The following is a 19,020-nucleotide window of genomic DNA, read 5'->3' as shown; positions in this document are numbered from 1 at the left end:
GTCTAGCCAGAAATATGGATTAAAAAAAGCTCTCTGATGATTTCCAGTCCCAGCCTTCAACCTTCCAGCTGAGACCCCAGACATCATGGAGCAGAGACCAGCCATCCCTTCCTGTGCCCTGTCTGAATTCATGATCCACAGAAATGAGAGAAAATAAATGGCTATTGTTGTTTTAAGCCACTATGTTTTGGGGTCATTTTTACATAGCAATAGATAAATACAGTACCCCTATCTTTACTTTCCCAATCACCCTAGGTTGGTCCCTTAGAGTGGTGTGTAATACCTTCACCTACCAGATCCTTTATAATCAATAGGTCACCAAGTCCTGCCTACTTCCTTTGAACGTCACACGCAAGCCTTCTCTCTTGCTGACCCTACTGTAGGCCAAGAACAAACCTTTTCGTAACTACTGCTTTAATGGCTATGAAAGAAAATCATTACAATGTGTACCAGTGCTGAAATTGTGTTTGTGTGTGTGTGTGTTTGTGCGTGTGTGTGAAATGTACAAGATATATCAGATCTTTATCTGAAAAAGTTGAATTTTAAAGAAATAACTGAGAAAATTAAACAGCTAGTCTGGCCTAATAAACAGAGGCCAAGGCTAATAACTACACTAGGTGAACAAACAGCAAAAGATGACTGGTTATAATGATAGCTCCTTACATAGTTCTTAGTATGGGGCATTTCTTTCACTGTTTAATTCTTTAATCCTCACAAAAACCCAATGAATTAGGGAGCTTTGTTACTCATATTTTATAGATGAGGAAACTTAGATTCCATAAATTGTCCAAGGTCACAGAGCAAGTAATTAGTGACAGAGCTACAATTTGAACCCAGGCTGTCTGGTTGCCAGAACTAGGCTCTGAACTTCTACACTAGTTTTGCCTTAGGAGAGACTTGCCTTAGAAGCACAGGGGTCAGCTTTGGACAATTCTGCTGTCAAAAGCACTATCAGGAAATATTGCCACTATGTTGGACAGGATGACTTCTAGAGCAGTTCAAAGAGACTTAGGGGCAGTTGGGAGAGAAGGAGAGCAAATTTACTCCTGAGCTACAGCAGATAGCTTCCCTTCAAACTAAAATTCAGAAAAATAAGAAGGCCAAAATGTAGTTAATGATTTCATTTAAGAATCTAGGAATTTGAAAAGTCAAGTTTTGTTTTTTAAAGAAAATAGGGAAATTCACTGCAACAAGAATAATTGTAGCACTTGAGTGGCTTACACTTAGACTCCTAAATAAATAAAATCTAATTCTGATCTTTATTTACATTTATCCAAAAAATTTAATTAGGAACCCATTCAAAGCATAGAATTGGGAGTTAAGGCAAAGACGTAATTGTTGACTGTATTAAATAGATGAAATTACCCAAAGAGTCTACAGAGAAAGAAACTTGGGGAACACCTGCATTTAGGTGGAGGAAGAGGAATCACTAAAGTAGATGGAGCAAGAATTATAAAAAGAAAGGTAGCAGAGAATCATTATACTGTGAGCTGTGTCATGCTGCACCCTCCACCTCCACTTCTTTATACATCTCTGATAATCCCCATTTACACCCTGGATGTGAAGCCATAACCACCCTGAGGGGAAGCAGAACCAAAGCAAACAGACAACAGGACACTAAACTTTTTATTCCAGAATTCTAAAGTCACAGTTCAGGTAGAAGACAACAAATATTTGAAATCCATTTTTCCTACCCCTACCCAATACTAGTTAAGTAGAACTCAGGGGAGAAAGGCTAGAGCTGGAGAGGAAGCCAGAGGATCAGCCTCTGAGGAGTGTCCCTGATCTCTGTCTCCTCCTGCAGCCCAGCCACAGGAGAATGTGACATTAGAATCATCCCCTCTGCACACACACACACACACAGAATAAATTCAGTGGTATGACGGAGAGTAGATCTCAGTTCCCTGATTCAAACCAGCTTGTCTGAAAAGGTAGCCCACGTGAGCACTCAAGGTTAAATGGAAGATTGCTTAGGGTGCTTGGATATGAGGAGCCTAAGGTAGCCTCACAGAAAGTCCCCATGACCCAGAGAGCCCCCCATACAGCTAAATGGGTGATTTTCCTGTTATAGCTGTGAAGAGTACAGAAGTTGGCTGAACTGGAGCTGGTGATCCTCAAGAGGCTTCACTGTTGGGAAACAGGGCCTCACCATACAAGTCATACAGGCGTTACCACGCTGGATATGAGGCAGACCAGGACGATATGATACCCAGGATAGAAGGGGTGAAGGGAACAATCCTGAAAGTGACAAACCTTTAACTTAAAATTTATGAAAAGATAACTGAATTTGACTGAGTTTAGGTGAAAATGACTAGATGAAAATTTCTTCCATGAGATAGAAATGAAGTGTTTGAATAAAAAAAAAAAATTAAGTCCAGTTTAGAGAGAATTTAAATTTTTTTTTTTTTTTTGCATATCTGAATTTGTAGCTTCAAGTTATCATTCCTATCACATTAGATAACACAGTGTCTGGACATAGAGTCATTAATAAAGACTACATCTTTCGAAATGTACCTCATCTTGGATTCTAAGTTAACTACATTTGTTAGAGATCTAGCCAATAAGTGTAAGTGGAGTCTTATGTCTTGGAAAGTATACTATCAGTATTGATAAAATAAACTTTTTGGCCTCTTCCTCTTTATAAATGTCCATAACTATAGTCATAAGCCCCAGAGTGTTTTTCTAAAAGTATAAGTTAGTTTTAGGAACATTAGAATAATATTTTCATAGCAGAGTACAAAGTGGAAAATAAACAATTTTCTTAAGAGTTTAGAAAAAATGCATGTATTAGATTCACAATACAAGGATATTTGTTATTCACTTCTAATTAAATTCTTCTATAACAAGTAACTTCTATCATAGTTAGTCTGTTGGAATAACTCGTTGTACTAGGTTGACTAGTGTCCCCCACAAATCCTGCCTGTGAATGACTTTATTTGGAAATAGGATTTTTGCAGATTTAATCAAGTTAAGATGAGGTCATACTGAATTAGGGTGGGCCCTAAACTAAATACAATGACTGGTGTCCTTATAACAAGAAAGGACACACACAGTGAGAGGGCCATGTGGAGGAGGCAGAGACTGGAGTGATGCACCTACAAAAAATGAACCACAAAGGAATTCCAACAACCACCAGAAGCTAGGACAGAAGCATGGAATAGATTATCCCTTAGAACCTACAGAAGGTACCAACCCTGCCAACACCTGGATTTCAGACTTCTAGCCTCCAGAACTGTGAGAGAATAAATTTGTTTGTGGTACTTTGTTATGGCAGCCATAGGAAACTAATATACTCATCCTGAGTCAAATTACAGGTCATTTCCTTATGTTTTCTAATTATATACCCCCACAAAACATCTCCTTTCTTGAAATCCTGAGAAGGACAGTGTCAAGAGCTTCTTTAGCAGACATTTAGAAATGTTTGTACCCCATTGTTGAAATAATTTTCCAAGCCCAGGGTGAAGCTCCTCCTGCCTAGGGTGCCATGTCAGCAAACTGAAACTTAGATAATTTTCATGTCCCTGTAAATGCTTCACTTGACCAGAAATAGAGTATATCAAAGCAGCCAACCCCCAACTGCCAAGAATTTTTAATAACTTCTTTGTTCTAAGTAAGGTCAGATATGCAACCTCAGACAATTAACTTAAGCCAAATACTCTTTCCTTATTCCCTGACTGACCTGCTAGCCTTATAAGGAAATCCCTGATCTCCAAGCCAATCATGCTGTTTCCACTTTGCCACTTCTAAAGCTCTACAAAACTCGCTCTTGCCCCATATCCCTCAGCAAGAGTACTCCGCTGCCTGTGAGGCACTGTACTCCCCCAAATCCATGGGGAGTACAAGTTTTCCCTTGAATAAAGGATATCAAACTCGTTATTAAATTGTCCTATTTTTGTCATTTGACAACAGGTATTCAACAAGAAAATGATTACAATAGGAAGATGGTGCAACAGAAGAGAGTTCCTAAAAATAACTTTCATATGATTTATCTTGGGGTTTAGAACAAAAAGATACAAAAGAAGATATTTTAGGAAGTTCTTAGTAAGTGTAAGACAGAAGTCCTACTTGTCCCAAGAATGACTTTTGGGCTTGTTACATGTTCCTCCACCTTTAGGAGGTCTGTTCAACAGTGGCTCCCAAGCCTTTCAATTCAATTTTACAAGTAGTGGGCCCCTAACTGAGCAAGGAACTGCACTAAAAAATGTGGGAAATTTTTTAAATGATGAAAGTCCTTTTCCTGCTTTTATGTTTTAGATTTGGAGTGGCTCCTCAGCCACAGGCTAAAAGGAATGACCCAATTCACATCTGCTGTTGTCTTAGGCCTCAGACATTGAGGTATGAGCTCAATTAAAAGAAAAATTAGAGCTAGGCCAGTGGTCCAGAAATGCCACAGATTTAAAGCAAACATAATCTTACTGACCACTACTTATCACTCAGTACACTTAGTCTACTTCCAAACGTAGGCTAAGAAGCAACCCAACAGCTAGTCCCTACCTACTTCACCTAGTATAAGCATACTATGAAATGTTCTTATTCATTCAGTGAACAAAGAAGTAAAGGCGAACAAAGGTCAGATTCTAGAGATAATACATAACTAGAATCAATAATGTGGTGTGGGGAGGGGGTCAATAGACAGTTAAATGAAGGTTGCTAACTTGGAAGATGGAGATAGTTATTAAGTGGAGCAAGTCTGTGATGGATGATGAGATGTTCAAGAAATACCTGGAAATACATGTTGAACTTGCAAGCAGTTGCAGACAGTCTGGAGCATCAACACGCAGACGGTGGTTGAAGCCACAGAGGTAGATAAAATTACCCAGGAAGAGTATGTAGCTCAGCAAGAGTAGAAATGGAGATGAAATTCTGGGATGTGCAGGCAGAGGAAGAGCCAGAGAATGAGACTGAGAAAACTGAGAGATAAGTGTGGGACCAGGAAAGAATGGTATCTTTGAAGTCAAGAGATGAACAAAATTCAATAACCAGGAGTGTTCAAGGTGCAAATGCTGTAAGGAGGTCAAGTAAGAGAAAGATTGAAAATAAGCTTCTGATTAAGCAATATGAGGTCACTGATGACCTTGGCAAGAGGACCAGTGGGGACATAAGCCAATGAGTACTAAGTAGAAGAAACAGAGACAGATTGTGGACTATTCTTTCAAGATGTTTAGCAGAAAATGGAGGAAGGAGGAAAACAAGGTCATAACTTGACCAAGGTAGGGGAAGGCATTTTTTTAAGGATGGCGGATACTTGAATGTTTGTAAGCCAGTGGTTCTCAAACTTTAGTGCATCAGCATCACCTGGAAGGCTTATTAAAATTCAGATTGCTGAGACACCCCACCCCACCCCGCGAAGACTTTCTGAATCAGTAGGTCTGGGGTGGAGCTCAAAAACTTGCATTTCCAACAAGTTCTCGAGTGATGATAATGCTGCTGGTCTGTGGACCAAAACTTTAGAGAACCCCTGTTGGAGGCTAAGGAGGAAATAATAAAAGGATGTTTGGAAGACACAGGAAATGTAGGTATTCTGGAGCAAAACACAGAAGCAGAAAGAATTCAGTGAAAAGATAAAAAAAACAGTTGGCCTCGAGTGAGAAGTGAGGCAGCCCTTCCTCTGAGATAGGTAGGCAGATGAAAATGGGCACTGTTAGAGGTAAAGTTTAGAGGTAGAGAAAGCAAGTTATGAAAGTACATGCCTGAAAGCTTTATTTTATTTTCTCTGCTTATATTCCCAAAGTAAGGTCATCTGCTGAGAATGGAGGAAGTAAGGTAGAGTAGGGGGAAAGAAAATTACACACTTAGCAGCCATAGGAAAAGGGCCTTGTAAAGGTAGTCCCAAGCCCCACCCTTTCTTAGAGGTATGATAATTGTGGTCTCTTAACAGGAGTGTTAATTTTCAAACCTGGCTTGTTGCAAAGTTGGCTCTTTCCTCTCTGCCTTCCTGGTTCCCACTGCTACCCTTCAACCATCAACCAGTGTCAAAGAAACATCTAAGTAGTATGAGTCTGCTTCAGCAACCACAATAATAAAATACTGCATTTATCATTAATGAAAATAGCAAACCCCAATAACACCCAGGGAAGTCTCCTGTCATTCTTTAGATAAAAACAGCCAAAAACTAGTATAGATCTAAGTTTGAATCAGCACTTGTGACATTAGGCTGTTACCAATTCAGAGAGCAGGCTGCTACTTACTCTCTTTACTCACTGTGGGATCTATCAAAGATTTTTAATCTTGAGTGCTGGAATACTTAAAATTTACACACAGAATTGTCTGTATCTTTATATGCATGTCTTTTTCTTTAATCAGATGCTCATAAAAGTCTGTAACTCCTCAACAGTCTAAGACCCCTGTTCCAGACTGTCCATTGGTTAAAATAGAAGTTTAGTGACATGCAAAGTCCGTATTTGATTTGATTTTCTAGAATAGGCAATTAGAAAATAAACTCTTCCCATTTAAAACAAAGTATTAAACTACTCTGTTCTCAGGCACACACACCTCATTCACTCAATCCACTCTTGAATGCCTTCTGTGTGCCAGACACGTTTCTTTTTGCATTCAGTTTTAGCAGGACTGGATTCAACCTTGGATATTTAGGGGATTCTCTTTGAGAAAAATAATATAAATCACAAATACAAAACTCTTAGGTCCCCTCCCAGCACCTTGGGAGACATGGGCACATAAGGGGCCCAGAAGCTTCTGCCCGTTTCTATGCCTAACCTGTTTCTAGTTTCTGGGGAATCTTAAACTGAGGCCACACTTTTCTCTGCCTTCATTTCCAAGTCAATTTCCCCCCACCTCCAAATCCCAGAAAGTCCAAGGTTGATTTTAGGGTCATTATGAAGTGCTAAAGACTGAATGTCTGTCTCTCTCCAAAAATCCCATGTTGAAACCTAATCCCCAATGTGATGTTATTGGTAGGTGGGGCCTTTACTTTGGGAGGTAATTAGGTCATGAGAGTGGAGCCCTTGTGAATGGGATTAGTGCCTTTATAAAGGAGACCCAGAGCTTTCTAAACCCTCTTTCTGCCATGTGAGGACACAGTGAGAAGTCAGCAGTCTGCAACCTGAAAGAGGTTCCTCACCAGAACCAACCATGCTGGCACTCTGATCTCAGACTTTGAGCCTGCAGAACTATGAGAAATAAATTTCTGTTGGTTTATAAGTCATGCAGTCTATGGTACTTTGTTACAACCACCAAGACTAAGACACAGTCCATCTTCGTAACCTTATTACAACTATCTCTAGCTTTGAAATTTAAGTATTCACAAAATTCCAAAAATATATAAAACATGAAATAATTTGTGATATATTTTTTACTTTTGTCTGATATAAAATTTTAATTTTGGTTATGACATGACCTATCTAAACGGATGAATGAATGCATTAATCACTTTCAGGTTTGAAAATTTTGACCTCTTCCAGGCATGATAGCCCTATGCCATCATCAATGGAAAAGCTACATTCCTGTTAGCTTTCATTTTGAACTAGATTTTGAAATTTAAAAGAAATAAGTGGGTTACTTTTCATATTTTTGATTCCTAAGGCTGGCTAAGATTTACTATTTCACAATTAAATATATAAATATACCTATTATAAAAATTTTAAATAAACTCTTAGAAACTATTTTACAGTAGAACATCAACATTTTCTTGATAGGTGAAAGCTTTTATATTACATTTTTATTTTGCAAGAAAATAAATTATACAACTTAAAAAATAAAATCCAAAAATTAAGCAGTTCATCAAAATATTTCAGCCTACTGCATACAGAAACTGCTACCATTTAAAATTGTACAGCATTATCATCTCAGTATGTAGTGGCACACATTCAAAATTGTATATACGAGGATAGAATACAACTTAGGAACTCAAATTTGTTCAACACTCCAGACAACATATATAGTGTAGATGACAGGAAAGCTCTCATTGTAATGTTTATTTCACAAACATGACATTGGAAGAGTTTATAAGATAGCATCCCAGTCATTTACATGAAAATAGAAAAAACAACCTTGAGTTTAAGATAGCAAATCTTTCTGGAAAACTAGCAAAACTTTCACCCAAACTGAATTTTTAAAATTTGCCCTTTGAGCAGGGCCAATGACATCCTACTGCAAATAATACAAAATACTTTTAAACTACTCCGGTCATAGTTTGTATTAAATTTAATAAAAGGTAAAAATAAGAAAGCTAACATTTCATTTTTGGAAATTTTAACATTTATGCACAAAATAAGAGAAAGAGACTTAAATAAAGTTTGCCAGAATGCAGGGACCCCTCCAATAAATGTAAAAATTGGAAGACTTCAGAATTTATTTCAAGACACTCATTAAATCAGCAGAACAGTAATACTCTAAATATTTAACTCATTGTAAGCATTAAAATTGTTCTGTATTTTCACTTTGTAAGTTTTGTTTCATATCTACTTAATCTGGCAATGAGATGGCAATAAAGGTTAACATTTTCAAGATGGCTCAACCTTTATATTAGAAGATGAATGTTCAAATCTTAACCTCTGAAGTGTCCTATTGCCATACTGCTCATGAAAAAAATATATGCATATATATGTATATATTTTTCCCCTTAACTATGTCAGAGTTCATCCCTGCTCAGCACTAATTTTAAGTGCACATTAGAGAAAAGGGACTTAGTAATAAAGGATACTAACTGTGATTCTGTATCTTTAGCAAATTGCTGGTAGTTTTTTTCCAGATCCTTTTTTTTTAAATTAGCAAATCTGTTGTCAAAATATATTTAAAGAAAATTCAACAATGGTATAGGCACCTTGTCAACTAAATGGTTTTCATAAACACCAAAAATTGTATACATAATGAACAAAATGATGAAAACTGTAGTAAGTCTACAGTATTTGTTGCTGTTCTATTCCCCAAAATACAATTAGAACATAATTAGCAATTTAAAAATTTATAAAATTTAATAGAAAACTTTGCTATGGATTTAGAGTTACCCACTTTTGCATTAAATTTGCCTTTATAAATCAAAACATCATGGCTCTCATTCTTAAACGACTAAAAAATGATTAGAAATTCCAAAAAAAGTTCTGAGAACTATTCTGGTTTAAAACAACAACAAATCTTAAACTTTAAGAAATGGCCTGTAATTTTTCTTTCCACTGCTTCCTCCTTTGGCGCTCCTGTATCAGATAAGCAAATATGCCAATACCAAACTGTTAAACATAAGGGCCACAATTATTACCAAATTATTAGTTTTTAAAAATTTTGAATTTATCCATTGTTAACAGTCATCTAATTAGAGAAAACAGTGAGCGCTAATTTAGTTTAATCTTCACAATATGCTTGGTCTAATAACTGACATATGCTACCTTAGAGCTCAAATGTAAGATTTTAAATTAGAAACAAAATTCCAATTTCTTATGAGTTTCAGAATAGGCCTTTGACTATAGCCAGCAAAACCTTAAATATTTTAAATTTGCTGTCCTTCCTTTCAGCAGGCAGCTCACAAAGTCTCTTGGGATTGGGGACAGATTCCATGAAATGCTCTTGAAAGCACTCTGTAATAATACTGTACGCCTTTCAACACTCTGGCACTCCATTTCCTACTATCATCAAAATAATTTAAAATATTACTTAATATCAAATAAAATATAAAATAATTTGCAAGAAAATTTGAAATGTGCACCACAATGAATGAAATCCATGTTGAGCCATTCTTTCCCAATGGGGACTAAGTTTTTCTCTTTTAAGTTGTTCATGTTCTCAAGTCCTAAAATCTCCATTACTCTGGGTATTCAGTTGCCAGCAACTAGTAAGTTGCTACTTTGGATTGACTAAAAGGAACAAGGTAAGTGTTGCCTTCTGAACATTTTTTAAATGTTTATTTTTAAAATATATAAATATATATGTACATATATTTGGCAAGTTTACTGCTCATATTAAGATTGCAACAATTTTGCTTATGCTTTTCAGGTCTATGTTGTGGTTTTTCTCTTCCTCCTAAGTGACTGATACTTAATTATTACTTTTTAAAACAGAATGTCTTCCTTTCCAGAAACCTGAGGTTATAAATCCCTAATCATGAGACTAAAATTTCAAAATATTTCTATGCTACAGATTAAGAGGTCAGTTACATAACTGTATTATATTAAAGCAGGAGATTTGTCTTGTTTTTAATAAATTTGAATATGGCATAATAAATATTAAGTATATAAATATTAAGTGTCTTAGTAAACACTTAATATGCTTGTTTTGCTGTTTTGACTCTGCAATCGACCAACCTATCTCCATGCATTTTTTTAAACAATTAAAATAATAATTAATATGAGCTTCACTTTTTCAAAACAAGCTCTCTTAGCCATGTAAGATTTAAAAAACTCCTCATCATTTAACAATAAACAACTAAGACAGTAGTCTCCTGCTTAAAGAAAGCCAACATTTTTTAGTTGGAAAAATTTAATACCATTTTTAAGTCACCACTAAAATCCAGCTGCTATACTGAAGCAGTGTTTGAACATATAATTTGATACTATTATAAACTTATCTTTTCACCTGTATCTGCCCTGTCCCAATGTTGTGTAGACCAGCTCACTCTTTTGATCAAAAGAAACCAAGAGTGCTATTTCTAGTTTTAATTGCATTTTTTAAAACAAAACGTAACAGCATTTTTCAGCACACAAACATCTGAAGATCCTTCCTTGTGCAAGTACATTTTTGTAAGAGAGGAAAAGAAGAAAAAAAAAAGAAAAAAAAAAAGCAACAAGAACCCCACTTTCACCCTTCCCAACTGTATTTCTTCTGGTGGGTATAAATCAGATTTTTAAAAGTTCATTATGGGCTCTTCATGAATGCAAGTTTCTCCACAAAACGGCATGCTGTTAAAACAGAGTGTGCAACATGAAGGGAATGCCACCATGCTAACTAATGTGATTGGCAAAATATAGCTGTTTTGTTAGGTAAGGCAGAGATTTTAATATTTATGTAATCAAAGTCCAAATAAACCTTCCTCTAGCACAAACTGTAAGAACTTTCTGCCCAAGCACTCCAAAATTTTGGTTCTTAATACTGTCCATGATATTCAAAATTATGCCATATATATGAAAGTGTTGATATCAGATTCATCTCTTCTGATGTATTTGTGCTCTATTAGCCATTCTATTTGCTCTTTTATCATTTTCTTTTGTGGCAAGAACATGTTTTTCAAAATTTCTACTAATTCAGTCTGCAGCTGAGCATTACTAATTTTCTTTCTCATCTTCATTATTTGTATGATAGCTTCCTAAAAGAAAAAATAAAAATGAAATATTAAATTATTTTAAGTAAAACAAAACAAAAAATGACTTTTAATGTATTTTATCCTCTATCCAATACCTATCCAAATGATTAGCAATCACTAGATTAATCTTCAGACCAGTATCTTTTTTTCACTCTGAAAAATAAAATCTGCATATTATGGAGATTTTAAAAAATGAGGAAAAACAAAATTACCCATAACTTCTCTGATGAAAAGAAAATCACAACTAGGGTTTTGGTGTATTTCCTTTCATTCCTTCGTATCCACACTATGTACATTTAAAAAGTTTATTTTACCTGTGAACACAATATGTATATAACCTGATATTGTGTTAAGAATCAACTATCAACTAAGATACAACAAACCCCTTACACAAACTTTTCCCCTTGTATTCACAGTTACTTCTTTGTATAGCAGTAGAGGCCAGTTGCTGTCTGTTTCAAAAATTAATAATTACCTTCTTTATAAATTTATCAGATTAATAAACTGTACTTGTTATAAGTATCTTCAGTTTGTATTGACTCAATTAAATGGTTTAACTTTCTGTAGGAGTAAGCACTTTTCATCTAAATCAATTTTATCAATAGCTTCCTTGATGATTTCTTTATTATTATTCTTTTAATAAGGAAAATTAGAAAATTACTACATATTTTCTCTTTTGCCTTTTCCAGTACAAGGTGTCTGCTTAGTCAACAAAAGGCATTCATCTGCCTTAGTGGAGGTTAGAATTCATTATAAAAGAAATGTGAAAACAAAAAAAGGAATCAATATTTGCTTTTTAACATTGAAAATGGAGTTTGGCTACAAGGCAATATGCTTGGGAGTCAGGCACTACTCTGTGAGAAAAGTATACCTTCAACTTCCCCTGTACAGATATGAGGATTCCTACACTGCCACTAGGAGGTCAGGTGAATTACTCCCAATGTCAGTATATCCAGATCCAGGCTCTTGATCACAGGGGTTTATGTCAAGGGTCCAGAGAGAAAGGAAGAAGATGGAAAAAGTCTGTCCCCCTACAGGCACTTGTACATTACAGAAACCAGTAAGTAGGAGAGGAACAACTGTAAATATTCCAATTTCTCCTATTCTAGCTTCAGTAGAGGTGAAGATGGCTGTGTTAGAGATGTTAAGAGAAAAACAGAGGGGTTCTGGCCCTGGTCCCATTTAATAGGTTGGAGGTCACTTGAAAAGTGGCACGATATGATGGAAGTAATTTGCACTCCTGAATTTCTCTCAGTTCCCATATGATACAGATAGTTTAGAGCCAATGGACCTGCCACAGGGCCTGCAGTGTCAGGAGAGGGTGATCCTGTAACAGCAGATGATAACAGTGTGCCATGTAGGCCAAGGGCCACAAAGAAGATGTAGCAGAGGCTCAGAGGGCTCAAGAGCTCAGTAAGAGCAGAGGACAGGCAGCCAGAACAGGAAAGAGGCCACGTGGTCCTTACCAACTGGTAAAAGAATAAACCCTAGTTCATCTGCTACAGACATCAGCAATAGATAGCAATAGAAAGTCAAATTCCCATAGGTGACAGATAAAGCACTCTAGAGCTGACAAGACCAAAAACCTAGAACACTGTTACAACTGTACATATAGGACAATCCCTTCACTGTCACTATGAAGTCAAGTGAATTTCTCTCAACCTCAACACATGCAGATGTCATCTGTGAAAACAGCAAAGAACAGGGATGGGTGGAGTAGAATCAGGGAGAAATAAGTCTGAGCATTACCTAAAGGGATAGCTTGGATTAGCAGATTGAGCATAATTATGAATCAGTTTTAGATGAAACAAAAAAACTTCATTTTCTTTGCACATCTTATAGTATGACTATACCTATTCCACTTCATATCTCAACTCTAATCCATCTGTATTTATCCTGGTATAGCCATAAACTAAGACTATATCATGTTTTTTCCTCCCAGAAGTAAAAGTTTCCAAAATCTCTTATTGAATAATACACTCTCTTTTCATGGGCCATGGAAATTATTTCCTTTATTGCAAAGTTCATCTACACTTATATAGGAGCTTTAATTCTGAGCTATTTTCTTCTATTAATCTGTATGTTATGCTATTTTATTTTTGTAGATATTTTAATAAGTTTTACTATTTGGCAAGGCAAGTTCCACCACCATTAACACCTTATTTTTTTAAGGTTCTCAATTACTCTCATCTATTTGTTCTTTCTGATAAAACTGAGAATCAATTTTTAAAATTCCAAAAATATTCCTAGTTGAATTTTTATACGAAATTCAGTAGACTTGTTACTAGTATGGGAAGTTATTCAGCCTTATCATTAAAAAATATGGTATTTCGGACTTCCCTGGTGGCACAGTGGTTAAGAATCCATCTGCCAATGCAGGGGACACAGGTTCGATCCCTGGTCCGGGAAGATCCCACATGCCACGGAGCAACTAAGACTATGCACCACAACTACTGAGCCTGCGCCCTAGAGCCTGTGAGCCACAACTACTGAGCCCATGTGCCGCAACTACTGAAGCCCGTGTGCTCTAGGACCCATGTGCCGCAACTACTGAGCCCGCATGCTGCAGCTACTGAAGCCTGTGTGCCTAAAGCCTGTGCTCCACAACAAGAGAAGCCACCACAATGAGAAGCCTGCACCCTGCAACAAAGAGTAGCCCCTGCTCACCGCAACTAGAGAAAGCCCGCACACAGCAACGAAGACCCAAAGCAGCCAAAAAAACCCAAAAACCCAAAAAACCAAATGGTATTTCATGTTAAAAAGAAGCCAGATACAAAGAATACACTGTCTGATTCCATGTATATGAAGACCAAGAACAGGCAAAACAAAGCAATGGTGATAGGAATCAGGTGGGTTGAAGGGGGAGATTGGCTGAATGGAGACATGGAGAAATTACTGGAGTGATAGAAATGTTCTATATTTTAATTGAGGTGATGGTCACACAGGTATACACATTTAGCAAAACACACTGAAAACTATGAAATATGTATTCTATTATATGTAAGTTATCCCTCAATTAAAAAATTTAGTAAGAAAAAAAGGAACATGATCTTTCTATTTATTCAAATCTCCTTTTGAATCTCTCAGGCGAAGGCCCCTCTCTTCATACAGGTCCAACACACTGCTTTTTAAAGAAATGCCTGTGAATTCTATGGTTTCTTCTTTTATTTTCTTAAATTTATTTATTTATTTATTGCTAAATAGAAAAGCATTTGATTTTTATTTATCTTTTCTCTGTTCCTTTATCATATTATATGATCTACAAGAAGTGAAAAATTTTGATCTTTTCTTCTTTTTTGTTTCATGCTTGACTGCATTGGCCAATAGTTTCAAACAATATTAAATGAAAACAGTAAAAGTGGGACAACTTGGTTTTAATAAGACTATTTCTAAAGTTAAAACAGTCATACATTAGTTTGCAATAGGTATTCTTTATCATGTTCAGAAGGTATAATCCTAGTTTTAAAATACGTTTTTTAAAGTGTCCCTAATTACCCATTGCGATGGAATTAGAAGTGTTAAAATTAAATTTTAAATACTCAATCCTAGAATTGTACTTGTTGCTGATATACATTTATTCTCTTTGACATGCAGTCAGAGAAGCATAACCTAAAACCAAGGTTTCTGCCCAACCAACAGAACCTACCAGAGACCACCAAGTCATATAGACATCTCTTTGAGCAACTAAGAGAATGTTACTAATACAATTTTTATATTTCAGTAAATTGAAAATTAGCTCCTCTGCACGAAAAGTGTGAGTACCTACATTCCTTTAATTTTAAAAAAAGATTTGAAGATTCAAGAAACAACATTTTTCAAAATTTAGACATTGTGTCTTAATATTACAAACCTGGGTTCTCAGTATTCTTAGTTGAACTATTCCTTCATTCTCTTCTTCTCTCATCCTTTCTGTAGTGAGCTGCAAGCGTCCAATCAAGTTGATTTTACCCCTTTTCTGAACTTTTGCATTTTTTCTATAAAAAACATTAAATCAAATATTTTACAGTGTAAGGCTTTTTAAACATCATATTATAGCAACAATGTCTAAGAGAATATATTTAGAAATAGTCTAAAAATTAATATCCAACACTGTTTAAGGGAAAAGTAACAAATAACCAACATGTAGCTTTATTAAAATGAACCCTATGATTTCCCTCAAACATGATAAAAGCTCTGTTAATAAGTGTGACTATGCTCCCTATAATAACAAAGTTAATATAATTTATATTGCCATGAAAGTGATTAGATAATTGAAGATATGTGGGTTGTAATTCAACATTATCTTCTAATTGGATCTAAAGGAAACAGTACTCCGTGTGGATAAAGCTGCTTTAGAGTGCAAAAGGGTGTTTACTTTAAAGATGAAAAGCAATATAGTATGTCAGACACCAAAATGTATCCATGAAAAATATGTAAAGAAATAATAAACATCTCTAGTTCATGAATATGTTTAATAAACAACTAAATGGCATAAATCTACAGCATACAGATGTTTTAAATATCATGTAAGGAAAATTATTTTGCTAAAAATAAAATATTAAAATTCAAATAAGGTATTTTTATTTTAGACCAATCAACATAAACCTTACATTAAACTGAACTCCTGGTTCACTGAGAAGAGGGTACCTTCTGTAAAGTCTTTGGGTGAGTTGACTTGAGGTTCATACAATAAAACTTGCCGTTTGAGCTTTGGGAAAGCTACTAAAGACTATGAAGAATAAAGAGAAAACAATTAGCTTCTATAAACACTATGGAATACCAAGATCAATTTTACAACATGACCAATATAGGTGAGAAAAAATTATGAGCACAAACTCATAATTCAAAATTTTATTTGGTACTTCCAAACAATGTAAATGCATAATGAGGAAAGAGAATGAGGAGAAAAGAGTTGGTTATGAGGAAGCAATAAATGCTCTCTTTACAATAAGACAACCAAAAAAACACAACAACAACAAACTAGAGGGATTGGTCATATATGACCACAGCAAACATTGCCGGTTATAAACCAGCTGTTTCTCTCTAGGTAATAATTTATTTTGGAACTTTTAACAGGCATATGGAGTAGGGGCTAAAATGTAGTTTTGAACAGGAGGCTAATAAGTACATTTTACAGGGCCTCAAAAGGACCAAAGTCTTCTTATTCTTAGAATTTTGGTTATCATAAAAATCTTTGAACACATTTTCAATATGAAATCTTTGGTCATGCTCTTCACAGGCAAAATTTAAACACCAACTCAATCTCTTTCTTTCTCTCTCTCTTGCCATTCTCTGTCTTAGTAACTTGCTTATTTTCAATTTTTTTCCCATAAATACCTCAGTAGCGTATTTTTCTTGCTTAAAAGTCATTTGAGTGTTATGAATTCATAAATTTATTATAACACAAGCCAACACATGTTTCCTGCTATGTGAGAGGATGCAATGTTAAAAACAAAAAACATAAAAACAAACCAACCCATAAAGTTCTTCTAAGCTCAGCATCAGGGAGTTCAGTTGCAAGTTTTAGATTTTCAAAGCTGATTTTCTCTCTGGGTCTTTGGTTCCATGCAAACAATACAGCCAGCTGAAATGTTGTTACCTCCAAATCATATTGACCTACTTCATTCTTAAACGTTATCTATAATAGATAAAATAGTTAAAAAAATAAGAATCTCTTCATGATGATTACCATCTATCTACTATAATATCTCTTATATGAAATTATATACAAAAAGACTGCGAGTTGTCTTTCAATATCCATTCTTCCTTTCTTACATGGTAATAAAAATTTTAGCAGACTTTAATGACTGTCCAGAATAAAGGCTCACCTCCCAGCTTTCCTGAGCAAAAATGTGGCCATGTAACTAAGTTCTGGCCAATGAGATTTGAGTGGAAATAATGGGGGAAACTTCTAGAAGTTGCCGTTCAAGGAAGCTATACCCTCACATCTTTCCCTTCCTGTTGGGCTGCAAGACAGACATAGTGAGGATCATACTGGATTCTGCAGGCAAGGGAATACCTTAAGGATGGTGCTGTAACCAGAAGTCTATGTCCCTAACAACTTCATGGAACAGATCTACTATACCTGCTCAAACTTTCACTTGTGAGAGAAGGAAAGATCTATCTTGTTTAAACAAATCTTATTTGGAGTCCTGCTACTTTCAGCCAAACCAATATCTGAACTAACACACCATCTACTTACAATTCCATTTGACATGAGATGATGCCAATGTAATTTTCTACCACTATGGTTTTTTTTGTAGAATTCTTCTACTTCGGGTATCAAATCCTCCAGTTCAGTAGGAAGTGAGACAAAGACTTTTTCAGAGCTTCTTGACCAGGCACCAGCATTCAGAATTTTTATATTAACTGAATCAGCTATAGGAAAGTATATCAGAAAATATAAAGCAAATAATCTTGACAATGGGTAAAATTCAAAATACATACACAGAGGATAAGCTTTGGTGAAAAATAAGATGTTAAAGATTTTGTTAAAAGTGTCTTTCTATTTCAAAATAAGAATTAGTAAATGTAAATTCTGCTTTGTAGGATATTTTCAAGGAATGTGGACTTTGAAACATCTTTGTCTCTATTACTGCTTAGTTTTATTTTTAATTCACTAGAAAACAAAGATATTCTTTTGTAAAATGTTTAAAAAAATGTATGTAATTATAAAATAATACCTGGTAAAGCCAATTTATTATTTTTGTGCATTTCCTTAAAAGCTTGGTTCAAATCTTCAGATACTTTAATGTCCTGAAACATTCTAGCAAGCTTGTTTACATAATCTGCTGGCATACCAACTTCCTATGAAAACCAAAGACAGAAGAAGTAATAAATAATAAATAATGTGATATACTATTAGGCAAAATTTTAATGGAAAACTAAGTTTTAGATGCTTTAATACAAAATTCTTCTTCTCTCTTATATTTATAGAATAATCTAATTTATAATCTAATACCTATTAAATTTGATTCTTAGAACCTAAACAGAATATACAAGCAATCCTGGCTTTCTGTGCATGATTCCAATATGCATGAATTTCAGTTACCACAGTACAGTTAAAAGAACACCAGTACCCCAACAATGTTCAACTTTCAATTACCATTATATATTAAATGTGAGTTATGCATAAAGCACAAATTTCACTTCTAGCTCCTCAATCTACAAATCACTAACAAATAACAGAACACATCATATCAGTGACCAATCACAATATTTCTTTCAAAATCTGTTAGTCATCTGTTTATTCAGTTCACCCACAGACAGCAAAGCATGTAGCTTTGTTGCATCCATGTCTTCCACTGATAAATCCACATGACATTTTACAAAAACAGACAACTGAAAGAGGTATTGGTCAAGAAAGATGATAAAAGTACACCAAAAAAAAAAAGAAGAAAAGGAAAGGACAGAAAAGGAAGGGAGGGAGGGAGGCAGGAAGGAAGGAAGGAAGGGAATAATGTTGGAAATGAAAATAAAATAGAACATAAATGGAGTTTCTGAAGAAAGAGCTAACTGTGGTTGTAATATTTGTTGATAACGCCAATGCTGAAGAGTCTAAACATGCAGGTACAAGGAACTTAATGAAGGCAAATTATCAACATAAATGAGAAAAGTGGTAGTGACAAAAAAATTAAGAAGAGGAAGTGATGCCAGCAAAAACTTTCACGACTTTGAAAGACCAAAAGACAAGTTTGGAAGCTGATCCAAACTTACAGAGTATGAGAACTCTTCAAAGTATACAAAAGGTGCTCACTAAGTAACTTGTAAGTTACATGACAAGAAGGCAAGTACTA

General features: G+C 35.3%; 1 protein-coding gene across 1 annotated transcript in view; it reads right to left on the bottom strand.

Moving 5' to 3' along the window:
* Window positions 1–11,053: 11,053 nt before the first annotated feature.
* Window positions 11,054–19,020, bottom strand: part of CUL5 (cullin 5) — a 104,034-nt gene continuing 96,067 nt past the window's right edge. The window contains exons 14-19 of the mRNA XM_007447212.1: window positions 17,908–18,031; window positions 17,427–17,602; window positions 16,701–16,862; window positions 15,835–15,953; window positions 15,096–15,219; window positions 11,054–11,248 (exon numbers count right to left, since the gene is read on the bottom strand). Of these exons, the coding sequence (XP_007447274.1) occupies window positions 11,054–11,248; window positions 15,096–15,219; window positions 15,835–15,953; window positions 16,701–16,862; window positions 17,427–17,602; window positions 17,908–18,031 (900 nt within the window). The remainder of the gene's footprint in view (window positions 11,249–15,095; window positions 15,220–15,834; window positions 15,954–16,700; window positions 16,863–17,426; window positions 17,603–17,907; window positions 18,032–19,020) is intronic.

Source organism: Lipotes vexillifer, unplaced genomic scaffold (genome assembly GCF_000442215.2).
Source record: "Lipotes vexillifer unplaced genomic scaffold, Lipotes_vexillifer_v1.1 scaffold1725, whole genome shotgun sequence".
Taxonomy (NCBI): domain Eukaryota; kingdom Metazoa; phylum Chordata; class Mammalia; order Artiodactyla; family Lipotidae; genus Lipotes; species Lipotes vexillifer.
Note: the sequence above shows the minus strand (reverse complement) of the source record. Positions and strands in the feature narration are given on the sequence as shown.